At 35.9% G+C, this 27,684-nt stretch overlaps 1 protein-coding gene across 1 annotated transcript in view; it reads left to right on the forward strand.

The window, feature by feature from the left end:
* Brwd3 (bromodomain and WD repeat domain containing 3) overlaps positions 1–20,168 on the forward strand; it is a 116,333-nt gene extending 96,165 nt beyond the window's left edge. Inside the window, exons 28-41 of the mRNA XM_070040131.1 lie at positions 2,147–2,258; positions 3,088–3,149; positions 3,943–4,098; positions 4,741–4,861; positions 6,259–6,384; positions 6,470–6,548; positions 10,323–10,379; positions 11,266–11,406; positions 12,425–12,496; positions 14,586–14,738; positions 15,693–15,856; positions 16,499–16,596; positions 17,248–17,406; positions 18,617–20,168. Coding sequence (XP_069896232.1) covers positions 2,147–2,258; positions 3,088–3,149; positions 3,943–4,098; positions 4,741–4,861; positions 6,259–6,384; positions 6,470–6,548; positions 10,323–10,379; positions 11,266–11,406; positions 12,425–12,496; positions 14,586–14,738; positions 15,693–15,856; positions 16,499–16,596; positions 17,248–17,406; positions 18,617–19,371 — 2,255 coding nt within the window. The 3' untranslated portion in view covers positions 19,372–20,168. The remainder of the gene's footprint in view (positions 1–2,146; positions 2,259–3,087; positions 3,150–3,942; positions 4,099–4,740; positions 4,862–6,258; positions 6,385–6,469; positions 6,549–10,322; positions 10,380–11,265; positions 11,407–12,424; positions 12,497–14,585; positions 14,739–15,692; positions 15,857–16,498; positions 16,597–17,247; positions 17,407–18,616) is intronic.
* The last annotated feature ends 7,516 nt before the right edge of the window (positions 20,169–27,684 follow it).

Here is a 27,684-nt window from a genome sequence, read left to right on the forward strand (position 1 = left end):
GCCCCGGCCCAGAGTTCAGGCCCGTGACTGACAAAAAAAAAAAAAAAAAGTATTACAGCATTTTATATAATAGGTTTGAGCATCTGTAGATTCAGGTATCTGTAGGGTACTTGTGAACCAGTTGCCCCACAAATACAGAGTGATAACTATATAGAATTGGGTGCTATCTATTGTGGTAGTCTCTGAGACTATCCTCATGGATAAGAAGAAGGGGTCATTGTAATTTGCAAGCCATCTGCAAATACCCACTTTGTTAACATATAAATCTGAATTAAAGAAAATTCTCAAATATCTACTGCCCCTTTGAATACTCTCATACTCAGGTTTTTTTTTGACATTGTATAATCCCATTTATATGGAAATGTCCAGAAGAGTCATATTATATATAGAGACAGAAAATAGTGATTGTTAAGACAAGGGGATTGTTTGTTACAAGGAAGTAGGTAGAGGACAAGTAAAATGTGAACTGTATAGTTTACTGATTATATATCAACATATATTTGCTGAAGATGTCTATGAAAGGAAACAGGTATTCACAAAAATGTAATGGGCTTGTGGACACATGAGAAATGGAAAGTTGGAAACATAAGAAAATTGAATTCTTTACATATTTGGGCTCCCTTAAATATGCATTAGGCCAATTGTGGTTTTCTCTTCATTCCCTTTTCCTCCTTTTATGTTTCTCTCCATTTCTACCTCATTCTTTTTCCTATACTTTACCTTGCTTGAAAAATCAGTACAACAATAAAGGAAAAAATTTAAGAATTGCTTATAGTTCAGTTATCATATTTTCCACATTTTGGGGGGGGGGTCTGGTCGTGGGGCCTATACTCTGGGCCTGGGCGCTGTCCCTCAATTCTTCAGCTCAAGGCTAACACTCTTATCACTTGAGCCACAGTGCCACTTGTGGCTTTTTTCTTTTTGCTTATGTGGTGCTGAGGAATCAAACCCAGGGCCTCAGGCATGCAAGGCAAGTGCTCTACCACTGAGTCACCTTCCCAGCCCAGTTATCATAATTTAAATTATAAAGGCTTTAAAATTCCTGTCTTTACACATTTAGTTAGATATACATGTTTTTTTTTAAAGTGCTTTTATAGCTTGTTGCCAGTGGCTCAGATCTGTAATCCTAGCTTCTCAAAACACTAAGATCTGAGTATCATGATTCAAAGCCAGCCTGCCAGAAGTAGAGCTGTGGCTCAAGTGGTAGAGTGCTACCTTGAGCAAAATCTCAGGGAAAGTGTCAAGGCCCTTAGTTCAAGCCCCAAGTCTGGCACAAACATAATATTTTTGAAACTGTAGTATATATGTAATTTTGGGTGGATTGCTCCTTGGCCTGACTTGGAATCTTGAGTCTGTTAATTATTAGCGCTTTATCTTGAAAAATTTTTAGTAGAAACAATTTATAGACAGCACTTATAATGGTACCTGATACATACTAAATACTAAGTAAATAATATTTACTTTTTTGTGTATGTCTTGTGCTAGGGCTTGAACTCAGGGAATGGGTACTGTCCCTTTGCTGTTTCCCTCAAAGGATAGCATTCTACCACTTGAGCCTCAGATCCTTTTCTGGCATTTTGATGGTTAATTGGAGATAAATATCTCATAGACTTTTATGCTTGGACTGGCTTTGAACCACAACCCTCAGGTCTTAGCCTCCTGAGTAACTAGGGTCATGAAAATGAGCCATAGGTGCCTAACAATATTTTAGTTGTCTATTTCTTCTAGGTGATGCATTGTATTTTATTCTTTTATTTCTTTGTCTTCCAGAAAATTAAAGTTTAATTTTTGAAGTAGCCTAAGGAGGTTTCATTGTGATATTTTCATATATACATTCAGAGCACTTTAAACATTCATACTATCCCTGTGACTGTGGCTAAAGCTTATAATCCTAGCTACTCAGTAGGTTGAGATCTGAGGATTGTGGTATTAAGCCAGCCTAGGCAGGAAAATCCTTAGGCTCTTCTTTCTCATTAAACACACTTAAAGATTAAAATGTAAGTTTGATTCACCTAGAAATCCCAATTTGAAATATCTGATAATGCTAGATACAGTGTTGCTTTACATTAAAGAGAACTTTCAACTTAGAAGGAAATAATGTTGTTACTCTCAAGTATCCTCTTAAGAATTTTTCAAAACGTTATAGGTGATAGATTCCGAAGTATAATAGATGATGCCTGGTGGTTTGGAACTGTGGAGAGTCAGCAGCCTTTTCAACCAGAGTATCCTGATAGTTCTTTCCAGTGTTACAGTGTTCAGTAAGTACAGTTGCATTGTTTGTTTTATTTACCTGAAATAAAAGTAGTTTAGTGTTATGGACTTTAAATAAATTTTACCAGATACAACTTTTTTTCTGATTTATTTGTCTTAAAATAACTGTACTTGCAAGGAAAAAAAAATACATGTTGAACAGAATTTGATGACAAAACTTTTGACCTATTGAACTAAAGAAATTTCTACATCACTGTCAGCATTTTCTCTTAAGTAATTCTATTTTTAGATAAGAATTGAAGATACTTTTCATGGAGAATATTAAAAGTAACAATATTTAAAGTAAGTTTTAGTGCTAGAACAGAGCACTAAATATTATCACGCAGTCATTTAATGTTACGAATTCTCGCAGGGTGACTAGATTCTTTCAGGATACTATTTTCCTTGGCAATAATTATTCTTGTAATCCCAGAAGTGTAAGGTTCTTATTGAATGAAGGTTTGTAAAATGTTAGTAAGGAGTACCTTATAAAGTTTTCATATTACAGACAAAAAAAGGAATAATAAAATTTTGAAAGTGCTATGATACCAACTCTCTTCACCTGAAAGATACTTTAAAAAGATATTTTTGTATTCTTTACCATGGATTAATACTGGGTATATGCTTGCTTGGAATACCAACAAAAGACACTAACGGTGGACCCACTACTCACTGAGTTTCATATTGATAGACCATATTTTTTCCTAGAGATTTATTATTGCTTGAGCATAGTTGTACTTTTCAAATGTTATGCCTAAAATGTTATAAACTTATGCTAATATATGAAAGTAAAAACTTATGCATTTGATTTACATCATCTTGTTTTTTTTTTAATAGCTGGGACAATAATGAGAGAGAAAAGATGAGCCCCTGGGATATGGAACCAATTCCAGAAGGAAGTAATATGCTTTTTTAATTACTTTAAAATTTATTATTAAGTAGGGGTAAAAAGAGGTTTTAATTCCCTAAGTCAGGCTCAGTGCCACCCCTTCTTCCATCTTTCCCCCTATTCCCTCCTCCCATCCCTATTCTCAAGCTATATAGTTCAATTTTTACCTAATGTACATTGAATATAATAACTGCATTTGCTCACTCTTCTGCCTGTATTTATGTGTCCCCCCAATAATACACTTTTAAAAATCAGTTCTAGCCAGGCACTGATGAATCTCGCCTGTAACTCTAGCTACTCACAAGGTTGAGATCTGAGGATCATGGTTCAAAGCCAGCCCAGGCAGAAATGTACCCATGAGACTAGTATCCCCAATTAACCACTCAAACCAGAAGTGGAGCTGTGGCTCAAGTGGCAGAGTGCTATTAAAGAGGCTCAGGGAAAACGCCCAGCCCTGAGTTCAAGCTCCAAAATCGACCAAAAAAAAAATCCTGGGCTGGGAAGGTGGCTCAGTGGTAGAGCACTTGCCTTGAATGCATGAGGCCCTCAGTTCGATTCCTCAGTACCACATAAGCAAAAAGAAAAAAGCCAGAAGTGGTGCTGTGGTTCAAGTGGTAGAGCATTAGCCTTGAGCTGAAGAGCTGAGGAACAGTGCCCAGGCCCAGAGTTCAGGCCCCATGACCGGACGCCCCCCCCCCCCCCCCCCAAAAAAAAAAATCCCTAATTCTTGTAAAAGAAAAGTAGCAACAGTATCATGTTGGAAACTAATGTTTTCTTTCTTTTTTTTTTTTTTTAATATCTAGCTGCCTTTCCAGATGAAGTTGGTGCTGGTGTTCCTGTGTCCCAGGAAGAACTAACTGCTTTGCTATACAAACCCCAAGAAGGAGAGTGGGGGGCTCATTCTAGAGATGAGGAGTGTGAACGGGTTATTCAGGGCATCAACCATCTTCTTTCACTGGGTACGGTGAACATTAAAATATATTAAGAGAATCTAAAGGAACTAAGAAAACCAGCCGATTTCTAAGTTCTACAAAAGGAAATACAGCTTATCACTGTAAACTTCACATTTATTTCAAAAGACACAATGATTCTAGTTTAATATTAACATTTTATATGCCTGGCTAAAATAATGCCTAATAACCTTTCTTAATACTCCAGGAGGATAATAGTGAAGGCAGGAATATAAGTCTTTTTTTTTTCTTGAATTATTTTGGCTCTCAAGCTGTTTTCTGAGCCTAACTTTGGAGGGGTTTGCTTGGTAAAGACAGTGGGTGAGTAATGTATTTTACTCAAATAAGTAGTTATATTTCCTAAAATATATCACTTGAGAATTTGGCATTTATGCAGGAAAGACCTAGAAATCTGAAGTTCAACACATTGCTTCTTTTTTTTTTTTTTTTTTTACTTAGTTTAAACCAATGTATCTTGTATGATTTATAAATACTTATATCTGAACAAAAGAATAATATTTATATAATTGATTCACATTGTTTTAGAAATGTATTTTGCTCTCCCTTGTTTAAATATGAATGTTCATTAGAATGAAGTCTTGGTGTCCTCTATAAGTACTTTTTTTTATTGTGTGTGTGACAATTTTATAGATTTTGCCAGCCCTTTTGCTGTTCCAGTGGATCTCAGTGCCTACCCCTTGTATTGTACTGTAGTTGCATATCCAACTGACCTCAATACCATCAGACGGAGACTTGAAAATCGCTTTTACAGGTTTGTTTACTTTTGCCATTTACTGTAAGTCAGTTTTGGTGCTTGCCCTTTTGAGATATGTTTGTGTGTGTGTTCTAGTGCTAAAACTTGAACTCAGGGCCTGGGCAGGAGATTCTTTTTCTCAAGGCCAGTGTTCTATTACTTCAGCCACACCACCACTTTTTCTTAGTAGTTTATTGATAGGAGTTTCACAGGCTTTTCCTGCCTAGGCTGATTCACACCATGATCCTCAGATCTCAGTCTCTTGAGTAAGGTTGCAAGTATGAGCCACCAGCACCCAGTAAGATCCTATTTTCATGATACAAAATAATCGTCTATACACTCACTTCAAGATTTATTCTATGAACTTGAAGCACTAATTTCCTTTTATTTAATAGATTCTTTTGCAAGGTGAAAAATAGTGAAGAAAAATGAGGTAAACAAGAACACCACAAATTGTGTGTGTAGCACTTTAAAAAGATAGTTAATTTTAGTTTGTTTAAAGTAGATCAAGTAGTTCGTGAACTTTTGATTAATATGCTACATTGTTATGGAGAACGTTTCCATCCTCTTTGAAGAATTAGCTCTTAATTAGGTTTATTAGTCTGAAAATATATTCAGTATCTATGTCTACTCCACTATAACTAGTATTGCATGAACCATTAGTCTGTCTGTTTTTTTTGTTGTTGTCCTTGGTTGTGGGACCTGAACTCTGGGCCTGGACGCTGTCTCTCAGCTCTTCAGCTTAAGGCTAGCACTCTACCACTTGAGCCACCATGCCACTTCCAGCTTTTTCTGCTTATATAGTGCTGAGGAATAGAACCCAGGGCCTCATGCATGCAAGAACTCTACCACTGAGTCACCTTCCCAGCCTTAGTCTGCCTCTTATAATGACAAATGATACATTTTGATCACATCATGTATTATATGACATAAATATAACCAGATAAAAATCTGTTATGTTTCTTTATTCTAGCTATTCCTTGTTTTGTTTTTCTTGGTGCTTCTCTTTTAACTCAGCATTACTGTGATTTTATCAAACCACTTTTTGTTTGTTATCAAGTAATTCTTTACCCACACGATGCTGCGTAAGATCTAAGTTCTAATAGGTAGTCGAGTGATTTAAAATTCCTGCCTGTGGGAAACTACCATCCCTCTTGTCAATGTATACCAGTTATGCATATGTATTTTGTCACATTCATATATGGGAATTTAAAAATTTTTTTTTATCTTTAAGTAGTTGTACAAAGAAGTTCCCATTCTACAAAACAGTATATGAGTACAAAGTGTCTGACAACATTGTCACCCATCTCTCTTAACCATATATGGGAAATTTTTTGACATGAGTGCCTAAATTTATTCTGAGAATGTAATTTAAATGTAATAACCAAGGTTAACAGAATGCTTTTCTTTTATAGAAGAATATCAGCATTAATGTGGGAGGTGCGCTATATTGAGCATAATGCTCGGACTTTCAATGAGCCAGATAGTCCTATTGTTAAAGCAGCTAAAATTGTAACAGATGTCTTACTTCGATTTATTGGGTAAGAAACAGTTTAATCTGTTCCAAAAACTAGTTTCTGATGTTTCAAACATATTCAAATTATTTTCAATTATCCTGTTTCTTAGGGATCAGAGCTGCACTGATATATTAGATACTTATAATAAAATTAAAGCAGAAGAACTAAACAGTACTGATGGAGAAGAGGTAAGACTCAGTACATGATGAGTAAGAAGTGGATTTTTTCTGTTATTTTGAAGTACAATAAATGTTATATGTAAATGTAATTGACTACAACTGTAACTAGTGGAATATTGTTGGATACTAGCTGAATATCTGCATTCTTTTTATATTCTTAAACCTACTCAAGTGAACTGTTCCAAAAAGTTAATAGTGTTGTATAGCTTAGTAACAAACAAGTAGCCAATCATTCTATGCTACTCAGTAGGAGTGATGAGAAATTAACACTTTATTTTCTAGGCCTCAGAACAATGATTTAAGAATATTTTCTTGATAGTCTCTAAAGCTACTATTACTTTTATTTTATTTTATAAGTATATATTTGAAGCACTTAAATGTTTGATAGAGTAACTACTTCATTGCTTTGTTAAAATGTGTAAATGTACACCAATCTCTTGTGAATGGAATGAAATTAGTATTCTCAATTGATTATCACACACTTGCTTTCTCCACATACCCACATCCCTAACTTATTTTCATAAAACCATAACTTGAACATGATTATTATCATTATTTCAAAATCTTTACTGGGAAACAATTCACCTGAGGAGGAAATGGCCACAATAATGTTGGAGTGGCATGAGATATTTTTCATATTTGTTATATCTATACTGATAATCTCTAGAATGGTAACCCTCCAATGCTGCTCTTATTTGCTTTTACAAGGTATATCTAAGTATATAATATTGCATTATTGGAGCTAAATACTATGTAAAGAAAATTGAAATGATATTTATATAGCATAATAAATAAGCATAACTTCATTTTTATATAATTTACTATATAAATAAAAGTAAATATAAATGAACAAATTGTATTTACACAGCATTTAACTATAAGGAAAACACACAAATTAGACAGTTCGCCTAATAAAACTCAAGACAAATTTGCTATTCATTTTCTTCATATGTTCTTAGGCCTTTAGAATAAGTTTATTTTAACTCAGGATTTTATATAACAAGAACTCTTTCTCAGACTAGCATGATTTAGATAAGAACAGAAAATTAAAGCAAAATGTAATTCAATATCTTTATTCTAATACAAAGGAGTTCCAACAGCTCATAAACTGCATAGATAACTCCTAGTTGTCTCAGTCCTCACAATGGTTCCTGTATCTTGACTTTGTTTTAACAAAACAATGTTTCAGTGAATCTCAGGATTAGTACACATTTGTGTTTTTCTTATATAAAAAATGCATTTCTTGGGCTGGGAAGGTGGCTCAGTGGTAGAGCGCTAGCCTTGCATGCCTGAGGCCCTGGGTTGGATTCCTCAGCATCACATAAGCAAAAAGAAAAAAGCCGGAAGTGGCGCTGTGGCTCAAGTGGTAGAGCGCTAGCCTTGAGCTGAAGAGCTGAGGGACAGCGCCCAGGCCCAGAGTTCAGGCCCCACAACCGGACCCCCCAAAAAATGCATTTCTTGAAATAGCAATGATTATGAATATTTTATAATAACTTTATATTAAATGAGAATGATACAAAATCCTTTCTTTTTTTTTTTTCTTTTTTTTTTTTTGTGTGTGTGTGTGCCAGTCCTGAGACTTGAACTCAAGGCCTGGGACTGTCCATGCGTAAAGCTATTGCTCTACAACTTGATCTACAGCTCCACTTCTGGCTTTTTGGCAGTTAATTAGAAATCAGTTCAAAGCTTGCCCAGGCTAGCTTTGAACCTTCATCTCATCCACCTGAGTAGCTAGGATTACAGGCATGAGCCATTGGCTCCCATCTAGAATGCATTTTTAAACTGTTTTTTGGGTTTTGTTTTTTAATATATATTTATTGTAAAAATGTTGTACAGAGGGGTTACAGTTACATGAGTAGGGTAATGAGAACATTTCAAAGCGAGCATTGTTACCACCTCCTTTGTTTTCCCCCTACTATCACTTCCCTCCCCACCTCCCCAACTCCTCCTGCCCCATCTCCACCCTGACATTGGAAAGTTCGTTTTCAACATAGTGTCCTGTACATCTCGTTGTCACAATGGGTCAGCCTGCATCCCCATTTAAGCATTCCCCAATATCCCTTCCCCTCCCCAAATTACAAAAATGTATATACAAGGTGCAGAACACTGGCATTAAATCCAGTGAAAACGGGTTATACCATGGGGGAAAGAACATACAAAAGAAACAAAAGAATCACATAGTGCATTGTAAGTACATTAAAAACACTAGCAAGAAAGAAAAAAACCACTTGGGTCCCTGTCTTGGGGAACATTTTGCTTAACATTATCTCATGTGGTCATATGTACATAACCTTTGATCTTCTCTACTTGTCCTAGACATGTGCTAGTCATTGCAAACAAGGGGAACCATGGGACCTATGTTTCTTTGGGCCTGACTTCAGTTAATATAATTTTTTCCAAGTCTTTCCATTTCCTAACAAATGAGGCAATGCCATTCTTTCTGACAGAGGCATAGAATTCCATTGTATATGTATACCACATTTTCTTGATCCATTCATCTACTGAGGGGCATCGGGGTTGGTTCCATATCTTAGCTATGGTAAATAAAGCTGTGATAAACATGGTTGTGCTGGTAACTTTGGTATGACCTTGATTGTGATCGTTTGGGTAAATGCCCAAAAGTGGGATTTCTGGGTCATAAGGGAGCTCTATGTGGAGTCTTTTGAGGAACCTCCATGCTTTCCAAAGTGGTGAACAAGTTTACTCTCCCACCAACAATGCAGTATTGGTTAAACTCTTGTAGAAAACTAGAGCTAAATCCATATATATTACCCTGCACCAGAATTGACTCCAAATGGATCAAAGACCTTGAAATAAAAACAGACTCTATGAAAACATTACAGGAAGGAATAGGAGAAACTCTAGGGCTTCTTGGCACAGGTCAAAATTTTCTTAATAGAGACCCATCAAAGAAAGGTTGGACAAATGGGATTGTTTTGTTTTTCTGGTCTTTTTGGTACTGGAGATTGAACCCAGGATGTTGCACTTGCTATGCAAGCACTTTGCCAGTGAGCTGCATTCCAACCCTTGAATACATTTTTTTTTCCAGTCATGGGGCCTGAACTCTGGGCCTGGGCGCTGTCCCTCAGCTCTTCAGCTTAAGGCTAGTGTTCTATCACTTGACCACAGTACCACTTCTGGCCTTTTCTGCTTATGTGATGCTGAGAAATTGAACCCAGGGCCTCATGCATGCAAGGCAAGCACTCTACCACTGAGCCACCTTCCCAGCCCTAGAATACATTTTTTTTTTTTGTCGGTCATGGGGCTTGAACTCTGGGCCTGGGTGCTGTCCCTCAGCTCTTCAGCTCAAGGTGAGTGCTCTACCACTTGAGCTACAGCGCCACTTCCAGTTTTCTGGTGGTTTATTGGAGATAAGAGTCTCACAGTCTCTCCTGCCCGGGCTGGCTTTGAACTGCGATCCTCAGATCTCAGCCTCCTGAGTAGCTAGGATTACAGGCGTGAGCCACCAGCGCCCGGCCCTAGAATACATTTTTTAAGGAACTAAAACTTTCAAGATACAAACTTCTACACAATATCTTTTCCCCTCCTTTCTATATTCTTAGCGTTATATCTTGTTTAGATGTTCTCCCTGTGTATTTACTTGTTTTCTAACTCAATAGAATATTGACAAAATTTTGATTGTCTTCCCATAAATAAGCCTTTGTTCTGATCCAATAAGAGAAAGCAATACATGATTCTATTTTCCATTTATTTGTAAATGTTCATCTAATTTGTAAGCCTTTGACTGTAACTTCACATCTGCTTCTGTCCCCTTTAATTTAGGATACAGAAATGGTTGATTTAGATTCAGATGGTCCTGGCACATCATCTGGACGAAGGGTAAGTAGATTAGTGAATTTCTGAGTAGAAAGTTTTTCAGACTTCCTATGCTGGGGATCCCAAAGACAATCACAGGAAGAGTCTAGAGGAATCATGTGCAGGTTTTCATATTCCCTCCCTCTCTTAGAAGGACAGTGAAGTTAGTATGACATTTGTGTGATTAGAGATGAGTCCCCAAGGATTTTATTAGAGACTCACTATGTAGGTACCCTCTGACTAGTATGTACCAAGATTTTAGATTTGTAAATGGAAAGCAGGTATTCAGTACTTATCACATTGTTTATACTAAATACAGTAAATCACCTTTATAATTTAAGAAACAGGTGAAATACTGAAAATGTTTCCCAGTCCCAGTAAACGGTCAACATTTTAAGTCAAGTTGTTCTTGAAGAGGAGAAGGCATTTTATTTTTATTTGAGGTTCAGACTACCTTAAAATGAAAATTAAGCCAGGTGCTGGTGGCTCATGCCTGTAATCCTAGCTACTTAGGAGACTGAGATCTGAGGATTGAACCTTTACCAGCCTGTGCAGGAAGGTCTGTGAGACTCTTATCTCCTCTTAACCACCAGAAAACCAGAGCTGGCACTATGGCTCAAGTGGTATCATGCTGACCTTGAACTGAAGAGCTCAGGGACAAGACCCAAGCCCAGAGTTCAAGCCCCACAACCACCAAAAAAAAAATTAAGAATACTTTGAATTCTTGCCATTTACTTGAAGACAACACCTAGTTTGTGTTTATCTAATTTTTACTAGAGAAAATAATGTCTACATTAAAATTTTTAATTAAATAGTCCTCTATTTTACAAAATACATGAATACTTGGGGTTTATGAGAATATCAATGAAGAGTTAAGGCAAAAGCTTTTAGTTTGTTTTTTTTTAAATAGGTCAAATACCGAGGCAGGAGACAATCTTTAAAGTTAAATCCTGATGCTTGGAGAAAACAATGCAAAGAACTATTGAGCCTCATTTATGAACGTGAAGATTCAGAGCCATTTCGACAGCCAGCTGATCCTCTTTCTTACCCAGTAAGCACACAGTTGTGTAAATAATTACCAACATGCTCATTTCCCATAACTGTCCATGCTAACAATTTCCCTTCCTCCCTCCCACCTTCTTTTTTTCTTTCCATACGTTATCTCCTTCTTCTGTCTTGTGAGTTCTCATGACTTTATAAAATACTTGTTATGTATTGAGTATGTAAATTACACAGTTGTAAGCCATATTTAAATCAGTTTTTACATTCCTTCCTACATTTATCTCAGATATTTCAAGATGTACATTTTTTTTTGCCAGCCCTGAGCCTTGAACTCAGGGCCTGGGCACTGTCTCTCAGCTGCTTTTGCTCAAGCTAGCACTCTATCACTTGAGCCACAGCACCACTTCCGGCCTTTTCTGGTTTATGTGGTACTGAGGAATCCAAGCCCAGGGCTTCCTGCATGCTAAGCAAGCACTCTACCACTGTGCCACATTTCCAGCCTCAAAATATACTAAATTCTAATACATTTCTATACAATGTAGATACTTGGTGAGACATCAGTTCTGTTTAATTTATACCAAATATATTATTCATATGGCCACTTGATACAACAGCTCTTAATATACACAACTATTTTCATCAAAGATGAAAGTATGAGAACTCAGATTATAGGATATTCTTTTGACACAGCATCTCAATAATTAGTCCAGCATAACCTCGAACTGTAATCTTCTTTCCTCTATCTTCTGACTCCTTGAATTACTGATGTACACTGCCATACATACTTTTTAGGATTCCTTTTCTAAGAGTCTATTTACGTAAACATTTAATTACGTTTTAGACAATCCATTTTAACTTTTCTAGAGAAATGGTTTGTAAAAGAATACATCACCTTTACAACAAAATTAAATTAAAGAGAATATATACATAAACTATTCAAGAAGCTTGATTTATTTGTAGATTCGGGTATAATGCTGTCATTTTTATTAATGTATCTTTGAACCTTAAGTCTTACAAGTCTTGATATTTTGTACTGGTGTTCTCAAAATATTGTTTTCCTCTAATAGGGCCATCAAGAACAAGAAGGAGAGTCCTCAGACTCGATTGTAACAGAAAGACAAGACTCTTCTCTTTCTGAGGTAGGCCTAGGAATCTCTTTAAAAACATGCTGATTGGGGGCTGGGAATGTGGCTTAGTGGGAGAGTGCTTGCCTAGCATGAATGAAGCCCTGGGTTCAATTCCTCAGTACCACATACACAGAAAAAGCCAGAAGTGGGGCTGTTGCTCAAGTGGTAGAGTTCTAGCCTTGAACAAAAGAAGCTCAGCAACAGTGCCCAGGCCTAGAGTTTAAGCCCCAAAACTGGCAAATAAAACCCCATGCTGATTGTTTTGTATTTTTACTTTTTAAAATCTCCATACTGGGGGCTGGGAAGGTGGCTCAGTGGTAGAGCGCTTGCCTTGCATGCATGAGGCCCTGGGTTCAATTCCTTAGCACAACATAAACAAAAAGAAAAAAAGCCGGAAGTGCCCTGTGGCTGGTAGAACACTAGCTTTGAGCTGAAGAGCTGAGGGATAGGGCCCAGGCCCAGAGTTAAGGCCCCATGACCAGACCCCGCCCCCAAAAAAATCTCCATACTGTACATGAACTGTTTGTGATTTATTATTACCCCCTTCTGTTTATTTTTTAACCTTTGTTTCTTTTTTTGGTCATGATTTATTTTTTGTTTTTAAATCAACATTCTCTTTAAATCAACATATTCTCAATATTTTTTTATCGAATACATGTACATATCTATTTGGTCATATAGATCTAAAGGTACTGCAGCATAGTCAAAAACATTAATTGCACAATACTTTGTCTGTATTACAGTTGATTATTCACACAGATAATTTACTTTGGCTGGTTTAGCTCTGAGTTTTTTTTAAATCATTAACATGAATTCTAAAATTTTTCTCTATGGAAGTATTAAGTATTTTATAAGCCATATTGTGTTGGAGTGCACTTTGACTATTTGACTTAACAAAATGAGATATGTTTAGAATAAATGTTATTTCTCATATTTTTGAAAATATGTAATCTTTTTTAGTTTTTCTATCTCTTCTTTGGCTATGAGGCTTTTAGAGGAAAGTTTATTAATGAATCAAAGTAGGATAAGTAGGCTAGTACTGTTTTCACTTCAAAACTTACATATTGAGAGTTAGTTATTCCCTGTGATAACCCTACAAAAACATTAAGTAAACTTGAAAGATTTAAGTTAAAATAGAATCTTTTCTCTCCTGTAATCACAATTTAACTAAATTCTGGACCTATGAGATAAAAGATCCTTAGCTGAAAGATCAATTAAAAATCAAAATTGGGCATGGCATTATCCACCCGAAATCCTAGCACTTATAAGGCTAATGAAAGAAAATTGTGAATGTATGGCCAACCTGGATTATATGAGACCCTGTCTCACAAAAGAAAAAATTCCAAAAGAAGTCCAAACATGGCTCAGTTCACTTGGACCTTCAACTAATATTTTAAGTAGAATATCTTTATATCTGAGCATCTTGTAAATACCTAGTTGATTTGTGGACTGAAATTGTTGTATTATGCCCAAATAATCCCCTACTTTTTTTGTAAATTTTAGTAAGGACTAATTTTAGTGTCTAACAGGATAAATTTTAAAAGAAGGAAACATCGTTTGCTGTTATAAAGTACTTTGCTGAAGTGTTATAAGTTGCACCTTTTTGGCCTTAAATGGACTTCCATATAAAGGACTCTCTAGACTCAAGCCACTGATAATGGATTTTTCTGTTGTAATGTTCAGTCATTTCTGGTCATTGACTGCAATGTAAAATCTCCAACAGAACTTTACCATTTCTTTTTTTTTGGGGGGGGGGTCCGGTCGTGGGGCCTGAACTCTGGGCCTGGGCGCTGTCCCTCAGCTCTTCAGCTCAAGGCTAGCGCTCTTCCACTTGAGCCACAGCGCCACTTCCGGCTTTTTTCTTTTTGCTTATGTGGTGCTGAGGAATTGAACCCAGGGCCTCATACATGCAAGGCAAGCGCTCTACCACTGAGCCACCTTCCCAGCCCAGAACTTTACCATTTCAACAAGCATCAAAAGATGGTTTAGGCTGATTATTTCAAGGTGAATTGTTCAATAGGTAATGCAAATCCCAATTCCATCGTGTTACTTAATACTGTTGTGGCTTCAGTGTGTCAATATAATGCATTGTTCTTTATAGGATAATCATGATGTTATAGACACGCCTATGGACTTCAGCACTGTGAAAGAAACTTTGGAAGCAGGAAACTATGGTAGTCCTCTGGAATTTTATGAGGATGTTCACCAAATATTTAGCAACTCCAAAGCTTATACCTCCAATAAAAAGTCAAGGGTATGAAAATTAATATTAGATGGGTTAATTAAGCATTTAATTATATATTATGTGTGTAAATATATATGTTGGGCAGTTCTCTTTTAACAGTTTTATGACAACTATATATTAGAATTCTAATATTCTAATATTTAGTTGCCAATCACTGGAACTGTGACATAGTTACTGAGGTATGATTCAAGATCTGAATATGGATTGTCCCTTTATTATATAACAAGAAGTGCTCAAATATAATATTTCTGTTTTATCACAATTTGAAATACCTTGCAGAAAAATGTAATAATCATTTTTGTCTCTGAAGTAATATCTGATTAACTTGTAAAAAGTTCCATGATAGGTATATATTTGCTTATTTCTACCTCATATAAAATGAGTCATCCCTAATTTCTTAGACATAAGTTTTTCTCACATTTGCTTTCCCCAGCATTGTTCATAATTAAGGTAATATTTCTATAGAAAGTTAAAAAATAAAATGTCCTCATATAATTTAGAAGGGTCTTTTTCCCTACATTTCACAGCCATAAATATTATTTTCAAATGTATTAATGAATTCTTTTTAGTGAAAGTAGTATCTTAATTCATCAGAAGAACTTTTCAAGTAAATAGTGTATATTTTTGTCTGGAACTAGTGATGCTGATATTGATCAGGCATGGTTTGTTTTTTTTGGCAGTTCCTGGGGCTTGAATTCTTGGCTTGGGCTCTGTCCCTGTACTTTATCTACTCACGGCTAGTGCTCTACCACTTGAGCCACAGCACCACTTCCAGTTTTTAAGTGGTTAATTGGAGATGAAAGTCTTATAGGGACTTTTCTGCCCAGGCTTGCTTCAAACTACTATCCCCAGATCTTAGCAGTAACTAGGATTACCAGCGTGAGCCACCAGCTCCAGGATTGTATATATATATTTTTATATACATATCTGGAAAACCATGACTACAATTTTTACATTTTTCAGATCTACAGCATGACACTGCGATTATCTGCCTTATTTGAAAATCATATTAAAAATATCATCTCTGAATATAAGTCAGCAATGCAGAGTCAGAAGAGGAGAAGGCCTCGGTACAGAAAACGTCTGAGAAGCAGCAGCAGTTCTTTATCAAGTAGCAGAGCACCTAGGTATATTACATTGGTACAGCATTTTATGTTCTTAGTTTGTATTACCCTATTTCTCAAACTTTATTAACAATTGTAGGAAATCCCAAAAGATCTTTATTTAGAACTCTAATGTTTATAAAAAAGTGGATGTGGTAACACAAAATACTGTTTATGTGAAATTTAAATGGACAAAACTTCAAGTGTGTGTGTGTGTGTGTGTGTGTGTGTGTGTGTGTGTGTGTGTGTGTGTGTAAAATTTTTATTTTTTCTTGTCGTGAGGCTTGAACTCTGGGCCTGAGGTATGTCCCTGATCTCTTCAGCTCAAGTTGAGCCCTCTACCATTTGAGACACAGCACCACTTCCAGTTTTCTGATTGTTTATTGGAGATAAGAGCCTCAGATTTTTCCCGCCCAGGCTGGCTTTGAACCACAATGCTTAGATCTCAGCCTCCTGAGTAGCAAGATTATAGGCGTGAACCACTGGCACACGGCTCAAAAAAATATTCTAATGATTAATGTTTAACTGACAAATAACCAATTTGAACTGTTTCAGTTGAACTTCAGGCCTTATTTGTGCAGCTTAGTCATCTTTATCATGCTGTTTATTGTAATGAGTTACTAACAGAAAAAAAAAATGCTCATCATTATTTCTTTTTACTTGTAGTCCAAAAGGGAAACAGAAGCAATTAAAGTTACAGCCTAAAACAGACCAGAATACCTCAGTGTCTTATGTCAGAACTAGTTCCCCTTTCTCATCTCCAGGTAAATAGTGTTATTTTTATGTACTATTTCTAAGTTTAATATCTATATTAACTGTATATAAGGAACTCTGATTTTTATACTGCAAAAAGCAATAGATTTGGATTTAGAAAACAGTATTTTGTTCACACTTCTACTTATTAGTTATATAACCCTGGATAAAATAACAGGAAATAAGAGTTTCATGGACTTCCCTGCCCAGGCTGAAAACTAGTATCCTCAGATATCATCTCCACCCCTCCCCCAGTAGCTAATGATTATAGGTATAGCCAGTAGCACCTGGCTTGCATGATTTTGTAATATCTATAATATATCTGAGAATTCATATATAATATGCCAGTATAGCACATGATTATTTAATATGTGTTAGAGGTATTCATCTGGAGAAATTTTTCTGATATTTTGTATTTGTAAACTTGGTGATGATAAAGCATTTGTTTTAGACAAGGTCTTGCTATGTAGCCCAGGGTAGGTTAACAATGCTTTTGCCTCTACAAGTTCTATGATTACAGATAAAAGACATTAAGCGGAGTCCCATATTTTCTTCTAGAAAAAATTTGTGGGTTTTGTTTTAATGTAGAATAACTGAGAGGGACTTTTAAGATCAGTGTAGAAATGAATTTCTGTTAACATCACAACCTTTTAAAATGCAAGTTTCAGATACTGCTGAAGGACTTCCACTATATCTAATTGATGATGAACTGGATGGGCCATTTTCTTCATCAAGCTTAAGTGGATATGGCCGAAGTGGTAATAGCCATGACCCAGGGAAAGCCAAATCATTTCGGAATAGAATTGCACCAGTTAAACAAGGTAGGAAATAAATATGGTACATATTATTTATTTATTTGGTATTTTTATTGTTATTATAAAGATGATATACAGAGGTATTACAGTTACATAAATCAGGCAAAGGGGACATTTCTTTTTGGACAGTGTTACTCCATCCCTTGCTCTCTCCCATATTTTTTTCCTCCTATCCCCACTCACAAGTTGTATAGTTCATTTTTAACTTGTGAATACCACTGCTGCATTTGTTCACTTTGTTGTTTATTTTTTATGATGAAAGATTAGTCCAAAAACTGATGTGTTGAAAGTAGTAAAACTAGTATGTCCTTTTTACTTGATGTTGTCAGTGGGAATCAGCTTAGACTTCATATCTACAACTAGGAACAACCCATTAGTAGATTTCTGGTAACTGTTCTGAAACATTATTTAGTCTTTCAAAATGTTAAATGAAATGAATGGAACGAAAAATCAAGTAAGGAATTATTTTCCCAATCACACAGGAACCATACTGTTAGGAGTTTTCAAATATTAACCATGGTAATAAAGGAAAAAAGTTTCCAAGGTGGTCTTTAAATAAATATTAAATATCCTATTGGGAATAGAAGAGGGAGGGGGGCTCTTCCAGTTAAAAAAAAAAAGGCCTATGTTGAAAACTGATCCTCCTTTCAATCAATACCCACTTCTATCTTCCTAGGATGTTTTAGTTATATAGCTCAGATAGTATCTCCCTAGGCCTACTATGTCAACAACCCAGTGGCTTTCTGATGGTACTTGAGGAAGTTTCAGAGGAGCATTCCCCATTTTAGTAATACAACTGATTTTATTTCATGTAATGAGCCATTACCACTAAAATACAAATTGTAAGAGCAGGACTTTGTTTCCTTCATCACCATGTTCCAAGCTTTCTAGCAGTGCTTGGCCTATAGTAGGTAAATATTTGCAAGTATGTGAGTGGAACCCTGGATTCATGTTACCGCATAATTCTGACTAGTTAACCTCACCATCTGACAGTCTGTCTCCATATACCTTGCCCCCTAAGAAAGAGCAGTCTGGTACAATTCAAAACTTCAGTATCTCCCATTTCAAACAGGCCCTTTGTTAGTTCAACACTTTCCTTCGTGTCATCAAATCTGTGTTGGGGCACCAGTTTTGTAAATGAGCTGTTTTTCTTCTCAATGTAAATGATCATTATATCAATGTCACAACTTAACTTTAAAAAAATCTTTTGATTTAGATCACTCCACTGATGGACCTCTTACAAATGGTGATGGCAGAGAAACTTGGCCAGGAATCAAGAGAAAACTACTTAGTGCATCAGAAGAAGATGAAAGCATGGGAGGAGAAGAAAAAGCAAAAGAAACAAAAGAGAAATCCCATCTATCCTCCTCAGAGAGTGGAGAGTTAGGATCCAGTTTAAGTTCAGAAAGTACTTGTGGTTCTGATTCAGACTCTGAATCAACCTCCAGAACAGATCAAGATTATGTAGACGGAGACCATGACTATAGCAAATTCATACAAACTAGACCTAAAAGAAAACTCAGAAAACAGTATGCCAATGGAAAAAGAAACTGGAAGATGAGAGGCACAGGAGGAAGAGGCAGATGGGGTAGATGGGGCAGATGGAGTAGAGGAGGCAGAGGGCGAGGAGGCAGAGGGCGAGGTGGTCGAGGAAGAGGTAGTAGTAGTAGTACTAGGGGGAGAGGGAGAGGGAGAGGAGGAAGAGGGACCTCTAGAGGAGCCACCAGAGCCAAACGAGCACGTATCACAGATGACGAATTTGATACAATGTTTTCGGGACGTTTCAGTAGACTGCCTCGAATTAAAACAAGAAACCAAGGCAGGAGGACTGTTTTATACAATGATGATTCTGATAATGATAATTTTGTGTCCACTGAAGATCCTCTGAATCTTGGTACATCCAGGTCAGGCAGAGTACGAAAAATGACAGAAAAAGCCAGGGTTAGCCATCTCATGGGATGGAATTACTAACAATAAATGTAGAATAATTTAAAAATTCAATGGCCTTCTACTGCAGGGAATTACCAGGAAATCTTCAAAGCAAGTTGTGTGGGGACTTCTGCTTCCTTTCACATTGGTGCTTTTTCCATTATGCCAGTATATATTTGTTTCAAGACTTTTGATCTCCACACTTCATTTGTCCAAACAAGCCTTACTCATTGGGCCTTAAATTAAAAGAAAAATCTGCCCACATACACACACACATACACACACACCCACATACACACACACACCCACCCACACACACACACACACACACACACACACACACACCAGACACACACACCAGACACACTACAGATTTAACTACATTAAAGGAGCATTCCGCTTCTTAAGAGTAGCATGACATTTTTATTGCAATGGAATATCCCTCTTTTGCTTTTGTATCACAGACTTATAGCACCTTCTTACAGAGTTTTATATAGTTTGTTTTTGCCATTTTGATTCCTATACCCAGTAATAATAACTTTTGCACAATACACCAATCCTAAAGGCAGCTATTAAATGTTTACAGTTTCTATATTGTAAGAATGATCTGGATTATTTTACGCTTCCCAGGCCAAACTTTCGCGAACTGTACTGAACTGAAGTATATATTTATACTGCAGTTTTTTGGGGGGTTGGGGGGAATCTTGATATGCTTTTCATTGATTTGCTTAATTCACGTTAAAGGTGAGAAAGGGTTGGTGCCTTGTAAATATGTAGCAAATCATTGTGGTGTGTCCTGATGTGTGCATTAACTTTATTAAAAGAGAATACTTGAGGTATCAATCTAGACAAGGTGCCAAATGCAAAAGTTTCTTGCATCCATTTTCTTTTTTTCTGTTATATTTTATTGCATTAGTAGAACTGTGTAGCTTAAAGAATAACTTAAACATTTGAAAAAATCCTCATGCACAAAGAATAACTCTGAATAGTAGCTAAGCTACCTCTATTAACTACAACTACTGGAAAATAGATGCTGTTACTCATGACTAAAGAGAAATAGAACAAGCTTGGTAGGAGTGAATACTCTTTTAAGTTATAAGCTGAAAGGTTGTTAATAATCATATTGGCTCTCCAATTAATAACTCTTTCCTAAATATCATATACTCTACCATAGGCTTCTTAGAACATATTTGTGTGAGTAGACTTGCGCTACTGCTTACATTTCTGCTACCACTTACTTTTTTAACCAGCTGTGAGTTACTAGTTTTCACTTGACTCTTAAAATGTAACAAAACACCTAATTTGAGTTGGAATGCTTTGGCTAGCTAATATTTCGAATCAACAATAATTTCTGCTTTTACCATTCCAAAGGGTTCTTCTGTTTTAGTCTTTCAGCAAAGGACCTCATTGACTGCTCACAGATATTTTGAATCATTATTTTATTGATAAATCTTAAAAAAATTTTTATGTTCTTGTTTACAGCAGTAGAGTGCACATGATTCCATAAGTGAACTTGAGCTCCAAGTTCATTTTTACCCCTCAAAATTGAGATTGCAGATTTGCTAGTTTGTTAGATGCTTAAAATTTTTGAAGTGAGGATGATAGTGATCTTTCTTTTTGACATCACATATGTTGCACTTAGATCAAATTTATGTGAAAAAACAGACTTCTTAATGTAAACCTAATTATCCCAGGATATTTATTGAGCTCATGTGTTTGTCTCATGCTTTCAGTCATTTCATGCATCTGAAAATCCTTAAGTACAGAGGAAGGAGTACACACATAACTTTGCTTTTGGGGTTGGGTTGGGGGGTTACTCTTGGACTAACATCTTTAAGCAATTTTCACTTGCAGTAGAAATGATGTTCAGGCTTTAAGAAAGTATTGTGAGTTGTTAATGGCACTAACTGCTGTTACTAGAAAGTAGAACTAGATCAACCTGATATTTTTTTGTTGTGGTCTTTTTTTCCTAAACCAAAACTGTTTCTAGTTATTACTCAGCTGCCATTTGTATCCATAAGTATAGGTTCAAAACAATTTTATTTGAAATTCTACATTTGATTTTTGCAAAAGTGTACTATTTCATTTACTCATCTCGGGCATTTAAATTGTGCCTATATTTTCCTGGAATCAATAACTCTTTGGCCTAACCTAAAGTGTCATAGTTGCTTAAATTCCTGATATACCCAAATGTGTATCATGTATATCATTGTAGTGTGGAATTTTTTTTGTTGCCATTCTTCTATGAAGAGCTGACCTCTTGAACTATAGAAGAATTGCCATTTGTTTGACTTTTAGCTATCTGGAGCTTTATTTATAATTTATTTTGAAAAAATACAAATGCCACATTTATTCCAAAATGTCAAGATTTCCTAGGTTTAGGTGATTAGAATAATAAGGCTGGAGACATTTTTAAACATATTTTATATGTAGTGAAATACTGTGAAAATACTAGTGAACAGCATTTTGCTGTTATGTTGATTTCTGTTCTTAGGATTCAAAGAGTTAGTCACCAGGATATGTTAGATGAGCATAGTGATCATTTATTAAAAAACAGGTAATTTTCTGTTTGCATGCAAATTATTTTGGTAAGTGTGACAATAAGTCTGGGAGATAGTATTTTTATGTTTTTATTTGGACATCCCACCCCAATTTATACATTGCATTTTTTTATTTAGTAATACCACCTACTGTGAATGTGTTATGATTTGTATCACATTGAATACTTTATCATTTTACCTTTTTAGGGCCCCTTAAACCTAAATAAGATCTGAGTTCAGCAATAGCAAAGCAATTAGGAAATAAGCTAAGAATTCTAAGAAAAACCACTGTTACATTAGACCCATGAGAGCATACACATGTATAAGCCTAGTCCTATGCTAGATATGAATAGTCAGTAAGCTGTAATATTTATCATGAATGCTAATAATGTTTTTAAATTCCTAGCTTTAAGACCTTAGCATATGTATATATTTATAAAAACTGAATCATGTCTTCTATGGCTTTGCTGTATGTATCTCATCCAGCAGTAGGACGCTCTCCCAAACAGTCAGTAACCTACTAGCCTAATGACTAAATTTGTTTTTGTACATGTATGTGTGTAGTTGTATGTATGTAGCTATTATTTCCAGTTTGACATACCTTATCTCAGACATTAAAAAAGAGAATATTTTATATGGAGGACCCTGTCTACCAATTCTTTGCTCTTAGCCTGTGTGTTTCCTAATTCTTGATCATTTCATTTCATTATGCCTTCCAGATAACCACCTAGGTTTTATCATGTACCTGTGTCCTTCTGTTTTAATTTGCCCTTTTGTTTATTTTTCCCTTTCCTTCCCAAGAAATCAGGCTTGTTCTAGAATTCTTAGGTACAGCACTTTGGCCCAGAGGCAGAGAAGCTGGGTAATATCATTCAGCACAATTATGTGCCCATATATCTAACTCAACCTTCCAACATTTTGAAGAACACTTAAATGATCTATCTTTTGTTGTTTTTATTTTATTCATGTAGAGATTGTCATCAGACTAACAGAGTGATTGAAAGATGTGAATGCCACTTCTAACTTTTGATAAAGCTTTTTTGAGCATTTTTCAAAATTTATATGTTTGTGGTAATGACAAACACCTTATTACTCACTTCCGTATCTCGGGAATCATTTGTGCATATTTGCCAACTGGTATTTCAAAGTTGGAATTTTCACATACACAAAAGGAGACTTAAATCATACGTAATTTTCATTATAACTTGATATCCAGCCTATTGAACAAGTATAGTAATATTTTTAATTCTGAAATGAGTAGTGTAGTTCTCGGGGAAGGGATTGGACTTTTGACCTCTACAATCTAGTGTTTTGAAAGGTAACCCCATCCCTAACATTTTTGTGGTACATGAGGCTTTATTAATATTTTATTGAAAAGAGTATTCTGAGATCACTTTTAAAGTTTGTTTTAAAAATCATCGGGACAATGGTTTCATGCTTTGCTTGCTTTTCATCTTTTCTCAAAATTTCCTTACTAAGGTTTGATTACCAATTTACAAAGTTTTGGTTAAAATCCGATATAAAGTTAAATTTTTTCATGGTGCTGTATTTTGTGAAATATTGATAGCACTCAGGTTTCTTAATATTTATTTCTTATATAGCCTTACCCTTGATTTCTTTTTCATCTTTCCTCTTCTGCTTCCTTTTATCCTCACTTCTCTTTCTGTGATGAAGACTGCACCTAACATAGTACACTTCCAAAAAGACTGGAAATTTCTGATTCATTGATGGGAGAAGTATAGTAGAAAGGCCCTGCAGTTTAGAGTTAAGGTGTGTTTGTTTATTTATATGTATTCCCATTTGTTACTCTCATACCTATCTAGAATATGAGACTTCGACATCTAAAAGCATGATAAGTATTTTCTAAAAAATAAAAATAAAAACTATTGATACATATTGAAATCGCCATTGGTAATTGACTTTTTAAATTGCCTACAGAAATACCTAGAAACCCAGTTGGGAAATGTGTTTTTACGTATGTCACCAAGTACACAGGCAGTACTACAAATGTATTTCTTTAAACAATACTGTGGTGATGGCAATCAGTAATTTATTTCTTTGTCCTGTAACTTATCATCCTTGTCTTTTGTAATCCTTTACACAGTATTAACAAAACTGTATCTTATGTTTGTTCTTAGTATCCACAAGTTTAAATATGGAAAAATTCAGTTAATAGTTGATGTGATGTTGTATATGGGCAAAATGTCCATTAAACTAAAATTCAGTAAAAAACAAAAAAGGTGAACTAAAGTGGCTTGGTTTATAAAAGATGTTTTATTTGGCAGTTGTCAGTTGTTATAAGCAATTACCTTCAAGAAAACTGGACTAATTCGTTGCCATTCTTTATGGGATGTTTACAATAAAATTCCAAGTTGTTTGGAATCGATTGCACTCTTGCTTTATGCCTTAAATCATGTATCTGAGATAAATGGAGCAGAAAGAAATGTGGAATTACCTTTCTCTTTTCCAGCTTCAGTGATTGTAACATGTAATTCTTTAGACTTTTCGTTCTTGTTTCTTTGTCATAGAACTTTTTTTGCTACCATTTTTAATCTGAAAATAATAGGGTGTTTCATATAAAAGAAAATATTTTTCTCTAGTTAATGCAAGTTTTCATTGGGTTACTTTTAAGTAATAAATATGATGTTGATACTTCAAATGTGGGCTGCTTGGTGCCTTCAATAGCAGCCTGCAACTCACTAGTAGTCAGTTCTTGTAGAGCTTTTCAAAGTAGGTAGATTAATAATATATTTATGGTTTATATTTAAGAGTTGAGCTATGGATGGATCCCTGGAATTTTTTTATGTGTGATCAACTTGCTTACAAACTTGAACTATATTGTAAAATGGTGCTTTCATTCACTGTAAGTATAGGACAGAGAAATGATAGGTGAATTTTGAACCTGGATATGAATGTCCTAACAGGAACATTCATCCCAGTTCTCAAACTCTATAGTTACTTAGAATTATCCCAATGGCAAGAATTCCTACAGGTTAAACACCAATAAGCTGAGTAAAGACTGCATCTTCTAAATATGCTATTTTTTGTCTAGAATTAGGCAATAAGATATGTAGAAATAGATCACCTTTTCCTTTTAACATGAGCTGCCATTGGCTATGAAACTAGCCATGTTTCACAGATTGAGGTGGAGATACTTGTTTAATGGTTTTTGTTTAGTTGCTTGATTTGTTAAAGACAGACCTCTTTAAAGATGTAAATATATTACTTAAAAATTAATTGTTAGGCTGGTTTTCTTCACCCTCTAGGTTTTAAAAAATAGAAATACTAAAGAATTTGTATGATAATATTTAGAAGGTCATTTTTCCTAGTTGAGAAAATCAATAAAGACTGCTTTCTGCCCTTTCTATTAGATACCATCAGCTATTTAAAGCTACTTTCCAAAAACTTTATAAAAATAAATTGAAACCAATATACTGAGCCTGTGAGTTGATTATTTTTAAGTGGGATTTTTTGGTGGTATAGTTCAGCCCATATGCTTACATTTGTAGTCTTTAAGTCTTTTAAGTACATAGGGATTTGTTTTTATGCTCCTGCTGAGGATGATCAAATACAATATTAAATAAAATGAAGGTTTTTTATTTGTTTTTTTTTTGGTCAGTCATGGGGCTTGAACTCTGGGCCTGGGCACTGTCCCTCAGCTCTTCAGCTCAAGGCTAGCGCTCTACTTCTTGAGCCACAGCTCCACTTCCGGCCTTTTCTGTTTATGTGGTGCTGAGGAATCAAACCTAGAGAGTCATGCATGCAAGTCAAGCACTCTACCACTGAGCCACCTTCCCAGCCCAGCTCCCAAAATGAAGTTTTTATCTCAAAAAGTTTCAATTTGGGAGTAACCAGATTTTTTTTCTTTGTTACTTTTAGAAGATTTTCCTAGTCCTCTTTTGAAATTTTCTTCAATTAACCACTAAAAAGCCATAAATGGATCTGAGGCTCAAGTGGCAGAATGCTAGCCTTGAGCAAAAAAGCTCAGGGTTAAGCCCTAGGACAAGCGCACAAAACAAAATCCCCAATATTGTAACTGTCATCCCTCTACAGCACCTTTACAATAATTTTTTTAAATCCCCAATATTGCTTAGTTTAGGCATTAATAGGGCTTATTTGTAGGGATGGTTTGTTGCTGTTTTATCATGTTGATTTTCTAATTAGAACTAATATTAGCAGTTTTTGTATAATTATTTTAGAGAGCTATTTTATTACTCTTAGATATTATTTACCTAAAATAACTAGTTGTTTCCACATGTATAAAAAAAGATAATTTGGCTGGCCGCTGGTGGCTCTTGTCTGTAATCCTAGCTACTCAAGAGGCTGAGATCTGAGGATCACAGTTTAAAAGCCAGCCCAGGCAGGAAACTCTGTGAGACTTATCTCTAATTAACCAGCAGTGGTAGAGCTCTATCCCTGAACAAAAGAACTCAGTGACAGTGCCCAGGCCCTGAGTGCAAGCCTCATGACCAACCAAAGCACATGATGTGTCTTGCTAACATTTTCAGTCACTACCAAACATTCAATTCTAGAGGTAAGCCATTTTATTTTATTTTTAAACGTGGTTAGTAGTTATCATTCTAGAAACAAAAGCTATTAAACCCAAACAAGCTGGGTGGCTAACTCCTATAATTCCAATGACTGGAGACGGATATGACAAGTTCAAAGTTAGCCTAGTCTGACAGGTCTGGAGACCAGCAAAAAGCCAGGAAAGAATATTTGGCTCAAGCCTTGAGTGAAAAAGCCATGAGTTCAAGTTCCAGTACTAGTACACACACAAAAAAAAGCCAAAGCCAAACAATTCTTTGTTGAAGGTACATTTCTGCTTTCTGATCACTTCAAAATTTTAAGATTCATGTAACACTATTGTTCAAAGTACTAATCTTGTATCACTTTGCTTATAGCTGCCCACAATGAAATTGTCATCTGAAATGAGTCATATTACTTAATTAGATTTATATGGCATTCTCATTCATAGAAGATACTGACCAGCAAGAGTTTGTAGCCTACACTCATTTCTCCTTTTATTAGTGGTAAGAAATAGATGCAGGAGCCTGGTGCCGGTGGCTCACACCTGTAATCCTAGCTATTCAGGAGGCTGAGATCTGAGGATCACAGTACAAAGCCAGCCCAGGCAGGAAAATCCGTGAGACTCATATCCAATAAACCACTAGAAAACCGGAAGTGGCACTGTGGCTCAAGTGGTAGAACGCTAGCCTTGAGCTGAAGAGCTGACACATAGCACCCAGGCCCAGAGTTCAGGCCCCACCACCTGCAAAAAAAAAGAAATAGATACAGGAGAGGGTAGGATGTGGCTCACAGGTGAGAACACTTGCCAAACAAGCATGAAGTCCTGCATTCAAACCCCAAATGAAACTAAGAAGTGGAAGAGTGACTGCAAGGGGATTGTGGTATACACCTGTAATATGCATAAGTGGCTGAGGTAGCAGGATCATGAGTTCTAGACCAGCCTGCGGTATGTGTCAAGATGTTGCTTAAGTGAGTCTGGGCAGAAAACTATAAAATTCACATCTCCAGTTAGCTAGCAAAATGCCAAACTGGTGGCAGGACTCAAGTGAGTGCGAGCCTTTCGCAAGAAAGTTGAGTAAGAGCAGGAGGCTATGTGTTTCCAATACTGGTACAAAAATGTCTGCTGTCATTATTATTTTTTTATTTTTTGTCAGTCAGTCTGGGCCTGGGCACTGTCCCTCAGCTATTCAGCTCAAAGCTAGTGCTCTACCACTTGAGCCACAGCACTACTTCTGGTTTTCTGAGTGGTTTGTTGGAGATAAGAGTCTCACGGCCTTTCATACCC

Source organism: Dipodomys merriami, unplaced genomic scaffold, assembly GCF_024711535.1.
Source record: "Dipodomys merriami isolate MVZ:Mamm:240054 unplaced genomic scaffold, mDipMer1.0.p SCAF_3, whole genome shotgun sequence".
Lineage (NCBI taxonomy): Eukaryota > Metazoa > Chordata > Mammalia > Rodentia > Heteromyidae > Dipodomys > Dipodomys merriami.